At 43.4% G+C, this 18,124-nt stretch overlaps 1 protein-coding gene across 1 annotated transcript in view; it reads left to right on the top strand.

Annotated features, from left to right (window-relative positions):
* Positions 1-18,124, top strand: part of LOC144498933 (GTPase HRas) — a 64,165-nt gene that overhangs the window by 16,319 nt on the left and 29,722 nt on the right. The window contains exon 2 of the mRNA XM_078220862.1: positions 17,696-17,831. Coding sequence (XP_078076988.1) covers positions 17,721-17,831 — 111 coding nt within the window. The 5' untranslated portion in view covers positions 17,696-17,720. The remainder of the gene's footprint in view (positions 1-17,695; positions 17,832-18,124) is intronic.

The raw sequence follows: 18,124 nt of genomic DNA on the forward strand, positions 1-18,124 counted from the left end.
GAGACTCTCCCTCTAGTTTTCTGTCCCTGGTGAATCTACAATGTCCAGTCTCCTATAGCCTCATTTCTATTAGAGGCTCAAACCCACTCTCTAACTGTAACCTCACTGGTGGTTTTTTTTGTACATGCTCCTTCTTTAATGTTATATTCGGTGCTCCTATTTACGGAGCCCAACGTTTGTTTAGCTCTCTAAATTACCGCTTTCAGGGAGCATTGTATTTGAGTCCCTGGTTTTCTTCTTTATCCTTGACCATTAGAATTTCTTCACTTGGTGTATTCCTCATTCCTTTGATTTTAATCGCAAAATATATTGCCTAATACTGAGCTGCATCTACCACCTCTCTGCCCATTCCCTGAAACTGTCTGTCCTAAATTATTTTCCACTCCTACTCAATGTTTGCTAAATCGTTTAATTTTGTCTTGTCCTCAAGAATTTGTACAAAGCTACTTTGTGTGCTTGACAGAATGATTGAACCCAATGCTGACCCCTGGGGTACATCACTTCCTGCGAGCACTGAATAGTGCGGGCAAGTTTCTTGAACTATCAAAACAGAGTTTGGGAGGGGGAAAAAGACTATCGGGTTTAAACAAATTCCCTATATGAATCTTGTTCCCTGAAGCTTGAAATTAAAATACTGAATTTACATCTTCGCTTGCACAACTCCCATGTTCAATGGATGGAGAGGAATCTTGGCTGATTCTCTCAACAGAGGGCATATATACCAAATTCTACTTCTGCTGTTAAGGAAACACAAGCCTGGGATCTTGCTGCTTTTAGCTACTTGCCGTCCCAATCATCAGAGCCATCCAGAAAGCCCATCATTCATGCATAAGAATGTCACTGGAGTTTATCACCCTCTTCATCATGGCTGAGGACCAGAATAAATCTCTTCCTTCTGCAACTCGTCCTGACTTCCAAATTTGTTTTCCTTCCGACAATTAGACATGGAGGGAGAGGGTTTTTGGTACTAGGGAATTGAAGGTTTCCCCACTCTGTCTGCTCCAGGCAAGGTATGGATTGAATCCAATTCACTTGTATTTTATCCCCATACCTTGATCTTCCAAATCTGGTCTTAATCTGTGAGTGCATAGAATTTATGTCTTCAATTTTTAGCAAGACACAGCAAACCTCTTTAGTTAATGTGAGGAAATGCTTTCCTCTTTCCGTGTGTTTGATCTTCCTTCATTTCCCAGAAATCTTGAGCCTGAGTTTGATTCTCAAATTCCATAAACTGATCAATGATTGGTTTAACTTCTAAACAAACAAACATTACTCTTCCTTTTCCATTCTAGCTGTCCAGTTCCTAAAGTTCAGTTCACAAGGGCACTGGGCCCAGATCAATAAACAGTGAGCTGCCAGGGAGCTTGATGGATTCCTCCTAAGTTGTGTTAGCTAATTGGTTTTCAGTTACAGTGTGAAAGAAAGGCAATCATTTACTAGTGGCAAGCTGCACATCCCAGCTCAGTGAAATGCTGCAATTTGTCGTCTAGCTATTAAACCATCCTGTTAGCTGGGTTAGGAGTAACAGAAGAATTTATTTGGTACCTTACAGGCACGTGAGACTTCTTGAAGTTCTTCAGTAAGCAAATAATGGAAATTTTGAAGCCGACCTGAGAGGGCAGACAAGACCTCAGTTTAAAGTCTCATCCAAAAGAGAACATCTCGAACAATATAGCACTTCCTCAGTACTGTATTGAAAACATCAGCCTAGATTGAGCCCAAGTCTCTGGAGTGGGACTTGAACCCAAGAACTTTGAAGGCTACCCACTGAGCCACAGTTGGCACAAGCTGTGTTCCTTGTTGTTTTGTAAATTGCATATTTCCATTTAAAGATTGACGCAAGGATTTATTTAACATTAAAAAATGATTGTCTGAACTCTTGCAGTATAGATTTCTCCAGTGTGAATTCTATTTCCAAGTTTTAAATATTGAATTATTTCTAGGGGGTTAATTCAAAAGGGTGGAGTTGGTCTGTTTTACAACAATGTTTCTTTTCGATTTGAAGTCAGTGTGAAATGTAAAACTGGTGGTTCATTCACTGTTGCAGTTATAGGCCCATAGCCAATCTTGCCCCATTTAGATTTAGAATACTGCAGTTACCAAAACCCTGTAGAGAGGTAACTGGGAAAAGCTGCCCATAGAACCACAGAAAATTACAGCTCAGAATCAGGCCCTTTGGCCCTTCTTGTCTGTGCCGAACCATTTTTTGCCTAGTCCCACTGACCTGCACTTGGACCATATCCCTCCACACCCCCCTCATCCATGAACCTGTCCAAGTTTTTCTTAAATGTTAAAAGTGACCCCGCATTTACCACTTTATCCGGCAGCTCATTCCACACTCCCACCACTCTCTGCGTGAAGAAGCCCCCCCCTAAGATTCCCTTTAAACTTTTCTCCTTTCACCCTTAACCCATGCCCTCTTTTTTTTTTCTCCCCTCGCCTCAGTGGAAAAAGCTTGCTTGCATTCACTCTATCTATACCCATCAAAATCTTGTACACCTCTATCAAATCTCCCCTCATTCTTCTACGCTCCAGGGAATAAAGTTCCAATCTATTCAATCTCTCTCTGTAACTCAGCTTCTCAAGTCCCGGCAACATCCTTGTGAACCGTCTCTGCACTCTTTCAACCTTATTTACATCCTTCCTGTAACTAGGTGACCAAAACTGTACACGATACGCTAAATTCGGCCTCACCAATGCCTTATATAATCTTACCATAACACTCCAACTTTTATACTCGATACTCCGATTTATAAAGGCCAATGTACCAAAGGCACTCTTTACGACCCTATCCACCTGTGACGTCACTTTTAGGGAATTCTGTACCTGTATTCCCAGATCCCTCTGTTCAACTGCACTCTTCAGAATCCTACCATTACCCTGTACGTTCTACTTTGGTTTGTCCTTCCAAAGTGCAATATCTCACACTTGTCTGCGTTAAATTCCACTTGCCATTTTTCTAGTGGGTCCAAATCCTTCTGCAAGCTTTGAAAACCTTCCTCACTGTCCACTACACCTCCAATCTTTGTATCATCAGCAAATTTGCTGATCCAATTTACCACATTATCATTCAGATCATTGATATAGATGACAAACAACAATGGACCCAACACCGATCCCTGCGGCACACCACTAGTCACAGGCCTCCACTCAGAGAAGCAATCCTCCACAACCACTCTCTGGCTTCTTCCATTGACAGTAAGAAGTTTAACAACACCAGGTTAAAGTCCAACAGGTTTATTTGGTAGCAAAAGCCACACAAGCTTTTCTTCCATTGAGCCAGTGTCCAATCCAATTTACTACCTCCCCATGTATACCCAGCGACTGAACCTTCCTATCTAACCTCCCATGAGGGACCTTGTCAAAGGCCTTACTGAAATTCAGATAGACAACATCCACCACCTTTCCTTCATCCACTTTCCTGGTAACCTCCTCGAAAAACTCTCTAATAGATTGGTCAAACATGACCTACCACGCACAAAGCCATGTTGACTCTCCCTAATAAGTCCCTGTCTATCCAAATATTTGTAGATCCTATCCCTTATCACACCTTCCAATAACTTGCCCACCATCGACGTCAAACTTACTGGCCTATAATTTCCCGGATTTCTTTTGGAACCTTTTTTAAACAACGGAACAACATGAGCCACCCTCCAATCAACCGGCACCTCCCCTGTGAATACTGACATTTTAAATATGTCTGCCAGGGCCCCTGCAAGTTCAACACTAGCTTCCCTCGAGGTCCGTGGGAATACCCTGTCCGGTCCTGGGGATTTATCCACTCTTTGATTTGTCTCAAGACAGCAAGCACCTCCTCCCCTTTAATCTGTAAAGGTTCCATGACCTCCCTACCTGTTTGCCCTAATTCCGTAGACTCCATGCCCGTTTCCTCAGTAAATACGGATGCAAAAAAAGCCATTTAGTATCTCTTTCCTCCCCCCCCCCCCCCCCCCTGCCATTTAGTATCTCTTTCCCCCCCCCTCTTTTGGTTCCATACACAATCTACCACTCTGGTTTTCAAGAGGACCAATTTGATCCCTCACTATCCTTTTGCTCCTAACATACCTATAGAAGCTCTTTGGATTTTCCTTCACTCTATCTGCCAAAGCAACTTCATGTCTTCTTTTAGCCCTCCTGATTTCCCTCTTAAGTAGCTTCTTGCACTTTTTATACTCCTCGAGCATCTGATCTGTTCCTTGCTGCCTGTACATTTCATACAACTCTGTTCCTCTTGATCAGTGTTACAATCTCCCTCGAGAACCAAGGTTCCTTATTCCTATTTACTTTGCTTTTAATCCTGACAGGAACATACAAACTCTGCACTCAAAATTTCTCCTTTGAAGGTCTCCCACTTTCCATTTACATCCTTACCAGAGAACAGCCTGTGCCAATCTACACTTCCCAGCTCCCTTCTCATTTCATCACCTAATGTCAATCGCTTGCGTTTGTGGTGGCACAATAAGAGTCCTCAGGCATTGGGTCATGGGGGTGGGGTGGAGGATTGAAGGCCGACCTGGAGAAGCAGTAAAAAGAAAAGCCAGTGGAAGCCTGTTTGATTTCCCCTTCCCCACACAAGTACAGGAAGTGTCCCCATCTTGTCTCCTGTTTGGGCTCAGCTCTTCACTGTCCTGGACCTTCCTGTTGGAAAGGTGTGCCTGATGAGATCTGAGATTTCTGTAGTGATGGAAAACCAGGCCTGGGCTGAGGGAATTCTGGGCCCCTTTCTTGCCTCTGCCTTGTAGAAATGAGCTGATGCTCCACTCTTGAATGTAAATTTAGTTTGAGATCTGACCTTTCAGCCCTATGGTTATTTAATGTTTTTGAGTGGATTGTTGTCCTTGCCCAAGGTGAGAGCTATCCAGTTCCATGAGTGGGATACCAATCCAACTCTGGACCTGTGGTGCCAGGATCAAAACTTTTGATTGTGTATTGCCGAGCAATGGGTTTAACCCAATATCTGAAAAGCATCCTATGATACTGCAATGGGATAGCAACTTCCCACTGCAGTTAGTCCTAGTGTTGTGAAATAAAAATGGAAAATACTAGAAACACGAAACCAGTACAAACATATGGGGGACAGAAAGTCGATCAGGCCCTCAAAGAACAAAGAAAATTACAGCACAGGAACAGGCTCTTCAGCCCTCCAAGCCTGCACCGACTGTGCTGCCCATCTGAACTAAAACCCCCTACCCTTCCGGAGACCATATCCCTCTATCCCCATCCTATTCATGTATTTGTCAAGACGCCCCTTAAAAGTCGCCATCATATGCTTCCACTACCTTCCCCCTGGCAGTGAGTTCCAGGCACCCACCGCCCTTTGTTTTTTTTTTAAACTTGCCTCGTACATCTCTTGCACTTTAAACCTATGCCCTCTAGTAATTGACTCTTCCACCCTGGGAAAAAGCTTCTGACCCTCATATGGACTGATTGGAAATCAGCTACATTGACTGACTGGGCTGAGAGAGCCCTGATCTCATTTTCCTTAAAGTAAGCAGGTAGACGAATTGGTGCTGGTGAGATTTACACATTGGTTGGACCCAAGTAGGGTGTGGAGTTTCAAATTCAGATAGGTGCCAGGAAGAGGGATGGAGTCAATAACAAAGGAAAGAAATTTGTGACAGGAACTGAAGAAAATAGCTTTGTTATTCAGAGAGTTCTATTCATTCAATATGTCAATTGTAGCTCAGTTGGTAGCGTACTTGCCTTTGAATCATAAAGTTCTGGGTTCAATCTCCCTCCAATTAGCTCAAAAATCAAGGCAGACACTGTGTAGTACTGTGGTAGTCTTTTGGATGAGGGGTTCAACCAATGTTCTGTCTGTTATCAGGCAAGTTTACCAGGGTTCACAGCTTCACAATGCAATTATAATATTAAGCTTTAATACTCTGCTTAAGGTGTGCTTTAATCAAATATAAATGCCAAGCTCAATTGAGAGAGCAGATGTGATTATCTAAATGTTGTGGGGTTTGCAGAGATCACATTTCCAGAACGGACTGAGGCTAGTGCTTACTGAAGTCTTTATAGAATTAGACAAAATAAGCTGATGCCAAACTGGCAGTGGGTTTCTTCAGTAATCAACTTAACTGAGAGTAAGTGAATTCTGGCCAGGAAATTAGCTGATTGAAAACTTGGCAATAAAAAAAAAACAGTTGTTGCTGCATGATCAATAATCTGTCCAGGATGATGATGATTTGTGGAGCTCTGCACTTCAGAGCCCTGCATTCATATGAGTAATAGAGAACCCTTAAAACCTACTTTCTGATGCCACCAATCCAGACAGTGTAGGGGAAATTAGCTGTATGAAATCAGAGTTTTACTGCACAGTCTATTCATCTCATCGTCCCCTGGCTGAAATTCCAAGAAACATCCCAAAGTAAACCCACTTTGTTCCTGCTCTTCCCATATCCAACTGTCAATTCCAAACTAACCCCACGTGTCTGGATCTCTGTTAAGGCCCAGACCAGAAACTCCGAGATGTTTTGTGAAGTTAGCCAACACCCTAAGTTTTACATTTGATTTTGGCATTGGTGAGCATAGTGTTTCACTCCGGGTATGATTCGGGTGACTCACTCGGAAGCTCTTATCAAACAAAGTTTATTTAAGAACGCAGTTAAAATATAACATAATTAGCATGACTTTTACCAATTATAAGACTTAAACATGGCACCATATAATTCTTAACCAGTTATCTCTGTTCCAATTTTAAAGCAATACCTCATAGACTTGCACACTTCTTCAGAATTAGCTTGAAAATAAGTATGCTCACATGATACTAGGCTTCCAGCTTTTAACACCACTCTTTCTGCAGCCTCCAAAACTGCAACACTCAGACAGCAGAATCTCCAACTCGAGGGGGAAAAAGAGTCATACCTCTCGCTCAACTCCAAACAGCAATTAAGCCGGAATTCTCTGTGAAAGCATAGCTCCCCAGTCATATGACCTGTCAATTATCCCAATCAAGCTCTACATTGCAATCCCAGGAGAACACAAACAACAGAACGCTGCATTAGCTCAGATTAAAACAAATATTGCCAATGATACTGCTTCAGTAACAATAGAAGATACTGGTTGTAGACAAAATGGCTCTGAAATAAAATGCCAATGACTGCTCAAAACATCCTGCAGAGAAATATGATTAAAATACATTTCTTAAAGGCACAGTATCGTCACATCTCTCCTCCTCTATCTCTCCCCACAGTTTCTTCTGATTCATATAATGCTGTTCTGATGTAAGAAGATATAATGGTCTTGGCGAAGCCTCGAGTTAGGTTAAGAATGGAAATTTTATTGTAGATCACATCACATGGACACAAAGAAGCCAATCTGAACTTGATTTTTCAGTTAGTGTGAAAACAATAACAAAGCTAATCCAATACTGAACTGATTTTCAATAGGTGAAAGCAGCTTATTGTAACTTTGTATGTCACAGTTGATAAGACACTGGACCATCTAAAGGATGTGGGTATAATGCAGGGAACAGCAGCAGGAATATTTAAGACACAATCTAGTGAATATGTTATTGTTGTGTTCAATGTTTGTGTGTGTTTGTTGACTACTCGCTGCTGTGTGCTATGAGTCAAGCCTGTGGGTGAGGTTGCACAGAAACTGAAAACATAGTGAGTTTGAGGCAGCAGACCATTTAAAAACTGTGTAATAAAGCTTCTGTTCACACGCGCAGACACCTGGTGTGTGCCATCTCGGCATATCTCTGAGGCACAAAACACAGTAGTCATATCCCTAATTAACTATCCACTTAAAACCTGAACATTTTAAAGTGTTGTCCAACAAGTATAGAACAATACAGCACAGGAGGCCATTCTGTTCAACATGCCTGTGCCTGTTCTTTGAAAGTGCTATCCAATTAGTCCTATTCCCCAGCCTTTTGCCCACGGCCCTTCTAATGTATATTTCACTTTGTCCAGTTCCATTTTGAATATTGGTATTGAAATACTTCTACCTCCCCTATAATGGCAGTGCAGTCCTGATCATCATAACACGCTGCAAAAGACTTGCTCTCCTCATCTTTTCTGTGGCTGTTTTTGTAAATTATCGTCACTGTTTACTGACCCTTCTGTCACTGATTTATTATTTACTCTATTAAAACGAGTCATCATTTTGAACATCTCTACCAAATCTCATCGTCACCTCCCTTTGTACAAAGGAGAACAAGCCCACTTTATCGTGTCTCTCCCTTTTTGTAGTTTTGATGACCAGATGTTGATTAACAAAGAGAGACGGGTAATCTACAACTTTTCATTTACTGGAGTGTTAAGTCGGAAAGAAATTTTTATTCGGGTTTTGACCTGGCAATAATGAAGGGACGGCGATATATTTCCAACTCCGGGTGCTGAGGGAAACTTGCCCTTGAGGGATGGTGTTCCCATGTGTCTCTGCCCTTGTCTTTCTAGGTAGTAGAGAATGTAGGTTTGAAAGGTGCTGTTGGAGAAGCCTTGGCGAATTGCTGCAGGGCATCACCTACATGGCACACTGCTGCCACTGTAAGCTGGTGGTGGAGGAAGTGAATGTCAAGTGGATTGCTTCGTCCTGCATGGTTTAGAGTTTCGTGAATGTTGTCGCTATTGCACGAAAAGATGGTTTTAGAAAGGGTGCAAAAATATTTACGGGAATGGTTTGAGTTGAGAGATTTGCAGATAAAATGGTGAATCTTGGAAGAGAAGATTGAGGAGAGATTTGTTCAGGGATATTCAAAATCATGGAGACGTCTAGACTAAGTAAATGAACAAAAATGTTGCTATTATTGAAGAGCTGAAAACTGGAAAACACTGACTTAAGCCAATGAGTAAAAGAGGCAGTTCTGACATGGTGTACCTATTTTTACACAGCAAGCAATTAGAATAGTGATTGCATTTAAGCCAAAAATGTCCTCTGGAACACAATTTTAGTGATTACATAGAAAATAGATGCAGAAGTAGGCCATTCGGCCCTTCGAGCCTACACCTCCATTCAATTTGATCATCACTTTCAGTATCCCAGTCCTGCCTTCTCTCCATATTGTGTGCAGTTCTGGTCACCTCACTATAAGAAGGATGTGGAAGCGCTGGAAAGAGTGCAGAGGAGATTTACCAGGATGCTGCCTGGTTTGGAGGGTAGGTCTTATGAGGAAAGGTTGAGGGAGCTAGGGCTGTTCTCTCTGGAGTGGAGGAGGCTGAGGGGAGACTTAATAGAGGTTTATAAAATGATGAAGGGGATAGATAGAGTGAACGTTCAAAGACTATTTCCTTGGGTGGATGGAGCTATTACAAGGGGGCATAACTATAGGGTTCGTGGTGGGAGATACAGGAAGGATATCAGAGGTAGGTTCTTTACGCAGAGAGTGGTTGGGGTGTGGAATGGACTGCCTGCAGTGATAGTGGAGTCGGACACGTGAGGAACATTTAAGCGGTTATTGGATAGGCACATGGAGCACACCAGGATGATAGGGAGTGGGATAGCTTGATCTTGGTTTCAGATAAAGCTCGGCACAACATCGTGGGCCGAAGGGCCTGTTCTGTGCTGTACTGTTCTATGTCTATGTTCATATTCCTTGATCCCTTTAGCCACTATGGCCACATCCAGCTCCCTTTTTGAACATATCTAACGAAGTGGCCTGAACAGCTCTCTGTGGTAGAAAGTGCCACAGGTTCAAAACTGAGTGAAGAAATTCTTCCTCATCTCAGTCCTGTATAGCTTACCCCTTATTCTTAGACTGTGATCCCTAGTTCTGCACTTCCCTAACATCGGAAACATTCTCCCCGTATCTAACCTGTCCAGTCCCATCAGGATGTTATATGTTTCTGAGATCCCCTCTCATTCTTCTAAATTCCAGTGAGTACAAGCCCAGTCGATCCAGTCTCTCTTCATATGTCAGTCCTGCCATTCCAGGAATCAATCTGGTAAACCATCACTGGACACCCTCAATAGCAAGAATGTCCTTCCTCAGACTAGGAGATCAAAACTGCACACAGTACTCGAGGTGTAACCTCACCAAGGCCCTGTATAATTGCAGCAAGACATCCTTACTCCATACTCAAATCCTCTTGCTATGAAGGCCAGCATGCCATTAACTTTCCTCACCACCTGCTGTACCAGCATGCAAGCCTTCAGCGACTGTTCCACCATGACACCCAGGTCACTTTGCACTTCCCTTTTTCCTAAACTGCCACCATTCAGATCTTCCTGTTTTGCCAACAAATGGATAACCTCCTATTTATCCACATTATATCGTATTTGCCTACTGAATACCTGATTTGATTTATTATTGTCACATGTATTAGTATACAGTGAAAAGTATTGTTTCTTGCACACTATACAGACAAAGTATACTGTTCATAGAGGAGATGGTGCAGAATGTAGTGTTAGTTATAGCAAGGGTGTAGAGAAAAATCAACTTAAGGTAGATCCATTCAAAGGTCTGATGGCAGCAGGGAAGAGGCTGTTCTTGAGTCGATTGGTTCGTGACCTCAGACTTCTGTATTTTTTTCCCCAACAGAAGGAGGAGTATGCCCGGGATAGGTGTGGGAAGTATGTACAGTGTATCTGGTACACACACCTGCCATTGTGCAGTGGTGGTGGAGGGAGTGCATATTTAAGATGGTGGACGGGGCACAGATCGAGCAGACTGCTTTATCCTGCATTGTTTCAGGCTTCTCGAATGTCATCCCGCATGAAAGGATGTGAAGTCTTGAGAAAGGATGCAAAAATAAATATTGACGGGAATGATCCAGTGTTGAAGGACTTTGGTTATTGGCAAATCTTGAAGTTCTCTTCAGGGAAGAAAAGATTGCAAGGAGATTTGTAGAGGCATTCAGCATGAGAGATCTACACAAAGTAGATGAGCAGAAACTGTTCCCTTTAGCAGGAGGACCTCGAACCAGAGAACACTGATTTAAGGGGGTTGGCAAAAGAAGCAATTGTGACATGAGGAAATACGCTTCTTGCTCAGCGAGCAGTTAGAATCTAGAATGCACTTGGGAGTGTGCCCTTCAAGAGGAAATTTAATGATTACCTGAAGACCAAAAAGTTGCAAGGGTTGGAGAGTGGAACTGGCTGATTTGTTTTTGCAAAGAGCTGGCATGAGCACAATGGGCCAATTGGCCTCCTTCTGTGGTGCAACCAATAAGGTGATGGAATTTGGCCTTTTAGTCCTTGACATGCTGTCACATTGAAATAAAAACTGCACGTGGCTGACAGGATTTGTATGTCATCAACATTGAAGATTGGCTATTTTAGGGGCCCGATCAAATAGAAACATCCCCAAAACTTTCTTGCTGCTTAAATAAACATCTGCCAGACAGTAAGAAATGAGCAATTCTAAGCTTTGCATTAGAATTGCTATGAATAGATTAATGGCAGTAAATGACCAGAAAGGAAGTGAAATGTGGTGTGGTATTTCCCTGTCTGTTGAGATTTCAGCCGGGAACTGATTGCTTGAATTATTATTACACCAACATTGTATGTATAGGATGTTCTGCTATCTTAATAATGATAACATGTATATTTAAAAATGGGTTACCATCTCTGGGAGCCGGAATGCAAAGGGATGGAAGTTGTTCTTAGTTGCACAGAGCCTGACTGGAGGAACAGTGTTCAGTTCTGTGCACTGGATCTCCTGAAGAAGGATGGGTTGCAAAGTCCAAAACACAAATCATCCCTGCACAGCCTGGCTCTAATTTTGAGGTTATATCATGAAGCACTTCTTCGTGCAAAAGCAATTAGGAATCTGGAACTCCTGAAGCAACTGCTCTACTCTGAGCTTGGTCATGGCAGGAGACTTCCAGGAGAACAGTAGAAAGAAACATTTCATGGATGCTTTGAGGAAATCCTTAGAGGTCAAACATCTCATGGAAGTTCTTGGCTTGTGACTGACCAAAATGGGAATACGCCGGGCACATCAAGGGACTTTGTTCGGAACCTGGGTGAAGTCAAGGCGTCGGAGGGAAGCGCACAAACCTCCAAACCCCCCATCGAGGACAACCTGCCCAGTATGTGGCAGTGTCTGCAGATCACATTGGATTTATCAGCCATCTCTGAACCCATTGAGCCAAGAGGGAGCAAATCGGCCTCGATCCTGAGGGACGGCGTTTTCACATCGTGCGGAAGGAGGCCATTTATCCCATTGTGTCTGCACTGGCTTTCCAAATAAGCATTTTGACTTGGTGTCATTCCACTGCCTTTTTCCTCTACCTCCTGCATATTTAAGAAGCTGATGGTATGTATACTTAAAAAAAGAGCACAGGGCAAAGCAAAGTGACAGAGGAAAAGGAAATGGGTTCATGTGTGGGTTCATGTGATTTTCTGGTTTAAGTGGACACAGCAGGAACCCTATCAATAGCCTGTAATTTACAACTGCTTCCTTACTTTGAAGTGATCACAGTCTGACCCTTTGGGTGGGAAGGGGAATAAATCTTACTGTTTCTACAAGCTATTCACCATCATGCCTGTGTTGGCTCTTTTACAATACGATTGATCTGACTTCCTGCCCTTTCCACATATCCTGAACATTTACATTTATCCAATTCTTTTTCAATGTTATTGAACAGCTTCCACCACCCTTTCAGGCAGCGCATTCCAGATCATCACAATGCACAACTGACTGATTTTTAATCAGTAAGGGAGTCGAGGGTTATGAGGATAAAGTGGGAAAGTGGAGTTGAAGATTATATGAGACCAGCCATGATCTCATTGAATGGTGGAGCAAACACAATGGGCCAAATGGTCTACTTCTGTCCCTACATCTTACGGTCTTATTGCATTTTTAAAAAAAAATCCTCTTGACTCTAATTCTTTGGCCAGTCACTTCATGCATCTTCTGGTTATTGACTCCGGAGCGGAGAAGCTACAATATCTTCCCTGGAGCCTTCAACATGTCATCGATGAAGACGAACATCTTGCCACCCCACTACTTGCCTTCAAACAACCGCACAGCCTCAGACCATTGTCTGCAGCAAACTACCCAGCCTTCAGGAGAACAGTGACCACGACACCACAGCAACCTCTGCAAGACGTGCCAGATCATCAACACGGATGCCATCATCTCACGCGAGAACACCATTCACCAGGTACACAGTACATACTCTTGCAACTCTGCCAACGTTGTCTATCTGATACGCTGCAGGAAAGGATGCCCCGAGGCATGGTACATTGGGGAGACCATGCAGACGCTACGACAACGGATGAATGAAACTGCTCGACAATCACCAGGCAAGACTGTTCTCTTCCTGTTGGGGAACACTTCAGCAGTCAAGGGCATTCAGCCTCTGATCTTCGGGTAAGCGATCTGCAAGGCGGCCGTCATGACACACGACAACGCAGAATCGCTGAGCAGAGACTGATAGCCAAGTTCCGCACACATGAGGATGGCCTCAACCGGGATCTTGGGTTCACGTCACACTATCTGTAACCTCACGACTTGCCTGGGCTTGCAAACTCTCGCTAACTGTCCTGGCTGGAGACAATACACATCTCTTTAACCTGTGCTTAACTCTCTCTCCACTCACACTGTCTGTACCTTTTAAGACTTGATTACCTGTAAAGACTCGCATTCCAACCATTATCTTGTAAATTGAGTTTGTCTACATATGTCTTGTTTGTGAACACAACTCAATTATGACAAGTGTACAAACTGGGTTGTCAGGAAACTAACCCTTTAGTCACGGGCTTGTAATGGAAGCAATTGAGACTGGGAGGAATTTTAATGATTCTCTGCATCAGCACCAACGCACTTTTTAGTGGTAGAAAGCGCTTTGGTAACCAATTGTGGATAGACTGCTGGTGAAGATATTTGCATTTCTATAGCACCTACCATGACCTAAGACACCTACAGTTCATGGAAGTGTTTCTGAAGTGTAGCCACTGTTCTAATGTAAGAACCGCAGCAGCGAGTATGTACACAGTAAAGATCTCTCAAACAGAAATGTGGTAACGACTAGAGGTTTCAGTGATGGTTGAAGGATAAATATAGGCCAGGGCATGAGGGAAAATTGATTTGCTTTTCTTCATAATAGTCAAATGGGGCCTTGGGTTAACATTCATCAGAAAGATCTGGCAGTGCAGCACTCCCTCAGTATTGCTGCTGGAGTGTTAGCCTGGGTCTTGTGGAGTGAGACCCACAACCTTCTGACCCCAAGGAATATTATCCATTGAGCCTCTTGTGTGCGTGCTTGCTTGATTGGAACAAAAGCCTAACTGAGTTCCAAACATCATGCGCTGCTCCTGTGCAGACAGGAGAGAGATGAGGGGTTTGGATTATGAGGAGAGGCTGAGGAGATTGGGTTTGTACTCGTTGGAGTTTAGAAGGATGAGGGGGGATCTTATGGAGACTTATAAGATAATGCGGGGGCTGGATAGGGTGGAGGCGGAGAGATTCTTTCCACTTAGTAAGGAAGTTAAAACTAGAGGACACAGCCTCAAAATAAAGGGGGGTCGGTTTAAGACAGAGTTGAGGAGGAACTTCTTCTCCCAGAGGGTGGTGAATCTCTGGAATTCTCTGCCCACTGAGGTGGTGGAGGCTACCTCGCTGAATATGTTTAAAGCGCGGATGGATGGATTCCTGATCGGTAAGGGAATTAAGGGTTATGGGGATCAGGCGGGTAAGTGGTACTGATCCACGTCAGATCAGCCATGATCTTATTGAATGGCGGGGCAGGCTCGAGGGGCTAGATGGCCTACTCCTGCTCCTATTTCTTATGTTCTTATGTTCTTATGTGTGGAGCAGGCTACCTGCTGCTCCAACACAGCATGAAGGTGAGCGATGGACTGACATGACCCTGGAGGTGGCATGGAGATTTGTGCTGCTTGTGGGAACTTGCTGTGCATAAATTGGCTGCAGCGTTTGAACTCGCTGTGTAGCTCACAGGTAGTGAAGAGCGTGTAGCCATACTGAAAATATATGCAGCAACTATGCCAGGTGAGAGTGGATGTTTTAGAATGGGATGTTGTGTCAATGTGAACTAAAGTCTGTTCCCCAGGGGGAACTCAAGTCATCCCTTTTTTTCATGGAAGTTAAAGCTAGCGCTACTTAAAGTTAAAGCTATCCATGAATCCCTTCCTCCAAAACAAACAAGTGTGAATTTTTTGCATTTTACTTATCTTCTGAATTGGTTTCCCTGTTGTATGGTTGGGATTGCCAATGCCAGCACACTTGTTTCCATTTCCATTCATGCTTGCTGCTCCTGGTGTGGCAAGAAATCTTTGCTTTGAGGTGGTAGTGGGTAACACTCTCCAGATCAAGGGTTGTGGGCTCAGGTCCCGCTCCAGATCTTTCCATCCAGGCTGACACTGCACTGCAATAGTGAGAGTACTGCACTCTGAGGATTGATACTGAGGGAGGGCTACTATTGTCGGAGCTGCCATCTTTTGGATGAGATGTTTAAACCGGAGCCAAATTTGTCCCTCTGTCAGAAGTAAAAGATCCTGTTTCAAAGAGTTTGGGTTGGTTACCTGACCAATTAACCAGCGTAACAGATTATCTGGTCATTTATATCACATTTATGACGCTTTTTCTGTGACAAATGGCTGCAGCATTTCCTCCTACATTGCAACAGTGACCACACTCCGAGGTACATCATTGGTTGTAAATCACTTTGAGCTATCCTGGGATTGTGGATGGTGCTTTGCAAATGCGTGTCTTTTTTTCTAATCCTACTTTAATGTATGACAGACACTCTCCCTTGAGTGAGACATATCTGTCTGCTGTTGGCTCTTTATGAAAAAGCAGCAAAAACCAATCTCAATTTAAAATATATCTTGGCTTTCTCATTAGTGACAGCTTAATGGAGTTGCATCATCTGAGCTTTGAAATTTAAGATGTAACTGTTGGCGCGGATGGGACTTTGTCGTCTTGTTGTCTCCACTATAACGAGCAATTTAATTTGGCCAAGAACTGAAGGTTAATTCAAAAGGCAAGGAGATAAATTAATGCAAATTAATTTTTTGGGATGTGGGTATCGCAGACACTAGTTGCCTTGGAGGTTTCTGAGCTGCCATCTTCAATGGTGGCCAAAGCATTTCTGGGGTACTTCTGAGGGTAGTGAAGTGTCAACAACATCGATGTCCGTATACCTCACACACTATATCTGCCTTGTCGTAACTGCTTGGAGTGAGGAAAAATGTCGATCACCAAATTCGTTGTCGCCATTTTGCTCATTCATCTTCCAGCAGTCCGATTCTTCATTCTCAATCCCACTCCAATATCTTCGGTGTCCTGGAGAATGCTGGGCGCATCCCCTTGCCTGAACTCACCTCCACTCTCCACACTCCGCAACTTGGTGTTTTCCAGTTGATTTTCTAATGCTGCTCTGAGTGCAGTATTGATGCACTCCTCGGATTTTAGAAAGGCAGGATTCAGGCAAATGGGTAATACTTCACTGTTACACAACCGTATTTTGGGCATTTGAACAAACACAACTCTGCCCTTCAATAACTTGTAACAATTCAGTGAATGGAAAACACATCCCCAAAACATTGCTCCGGCTTTGGTGTCTTGTCCAATTACAGACTTTAATCGAATAGTTTTTAATAAACAACAAATCAAAAGGGTGGATTTTGATAAACAGGGATGGAAACTGATGGACTAAAACCACATTGCAACATCTTACAATAATGGAAGATTGAAAAATAAGGCCATTCCAAGCCAGCCATGGCCGTGATGATTTGAACAGCGCTATCTTTGCTCCTGGCCGCTGCCTACTCTGTCTCTCTCAATCACATAACAGAAACAGTACAACTGTGCGGCATTCGTTGCAAACGCAGTCAAATAGATAACATGATGGGAAAGGATCTTGCAAGGCAGTGGGATTAGCCTTGCAAAGATCCTGTACAGATACAGTGGGCCAAATGGCCACATCCTCTGCTGTAACACATGCATTTGTGTCTTGTGTTGAGCTCTTCTCCATCACATTCCAATCTCCATCTTTTTCCCCTTCCTCTCCATCTTTCCCCTCTCCCTGTTGTGAAAAGCCACGCATTGACACTGAGCCTAAAGTTTACAATGAAATGGCAGCTGGCCTTTGACCTCCTGAGCTCTCTGAGCAGCGGAACATCCTGAATGGCTTCCATTGCCCAGACTGGCTGCGAACATTTATTGCGATCTGGCTGCAGGCCTGCAAATTTCCTGAGCAGTTGTCTGTATTTGTTTAGCTGCTTGTCATTGTTTCCTGCAACCATCTTTTTTATCTAAAATGCCAACAAGTAAAGGAAATGAAATGATCAAAAATAGAAGCAGCATTTCAGGAGCCCACCCCCCCAATACGTGGGCTAAATCTGTCAGGGCCTTGTCTGTGTTGAGTAGAGTTGCTCTAATTTTCAGTCATTTTGGATCGGCACTGAATGTAAACGATCAAATGTGTCTCCCTGCGTGTGAAATTAAGCTGGTGCTTTGCACAAAACAGGAAAACACTGCACCAACTTCACAGCAGTTGCTTGTTCATTTGATTTGATCGTTAGGGGTGTTGTGATAGCTTCAGTGAGCTTCCTTCCTCCAGTAGTCTCCTGATATCACCCAGGAGAGTTTGGTGTGAACTGTAAAACTTTTGCAAATTTGATACAAAAAGCTGCTTTTAAAAACTAGCCAGGAATCAGGTGCTCGATGTGAATGAGTGTCTCTACATTGGGTGTTCTTTTTCTGTTTTGTGTTACGTTTGAAAGACCACAGACTGGAGCTGGCCAGTAATCATCATCTCTCTCTCTCTCTCTGCAGGTGTCAGGTTGAGGTGAATCTGAAGATGACAGAGTATAAACTGGTGGTGGTTGGAGCTGGTGGCGTTGGGAAGAGTGCTTTGACAATCCAACTCATCCAGAATCACTTTGTGGATGAGTATGATCCTACAATAGAGGTACAGTACATCCACGCGCAAACCAAAATCGGTGCTTCTAAAGAGGCTGCTTTAATGTGGTCCGTCCATTCCTCTACCCTTTGGGTGAGACATTAATGAGGCCCCTTTTGTGGCTTCTCTGGGGGAGATTAAAACTCCTATATTGCTAATTGAAGAAGAGCAGGGTATCCTGCCTGGTGTCTTGGCCAGGATATATCCCTCAATCGACATATTTGGTCGTTACCACTTTGCTGTTTTGTGGAATCTTGCTGTGTGTAAATTGATCGCTTTTTCCTACAGTGTAACAGTGAAGA

The sequence above is a fragment of the Mustelus asterias genome, chromosome 9 (assembly GCF_964213995.1).
Source record: "Mustelus asterias chromosome 9, sMusAst1.hap1.1, whole genome shotgun sequence".
NCBI classification, from domain to species: Eukaryota; Metazoa; Chordata; class Chondrichthyes; order Carcharhiniformes; family Triakidae; genus Mustelus; species Mustelus asterias.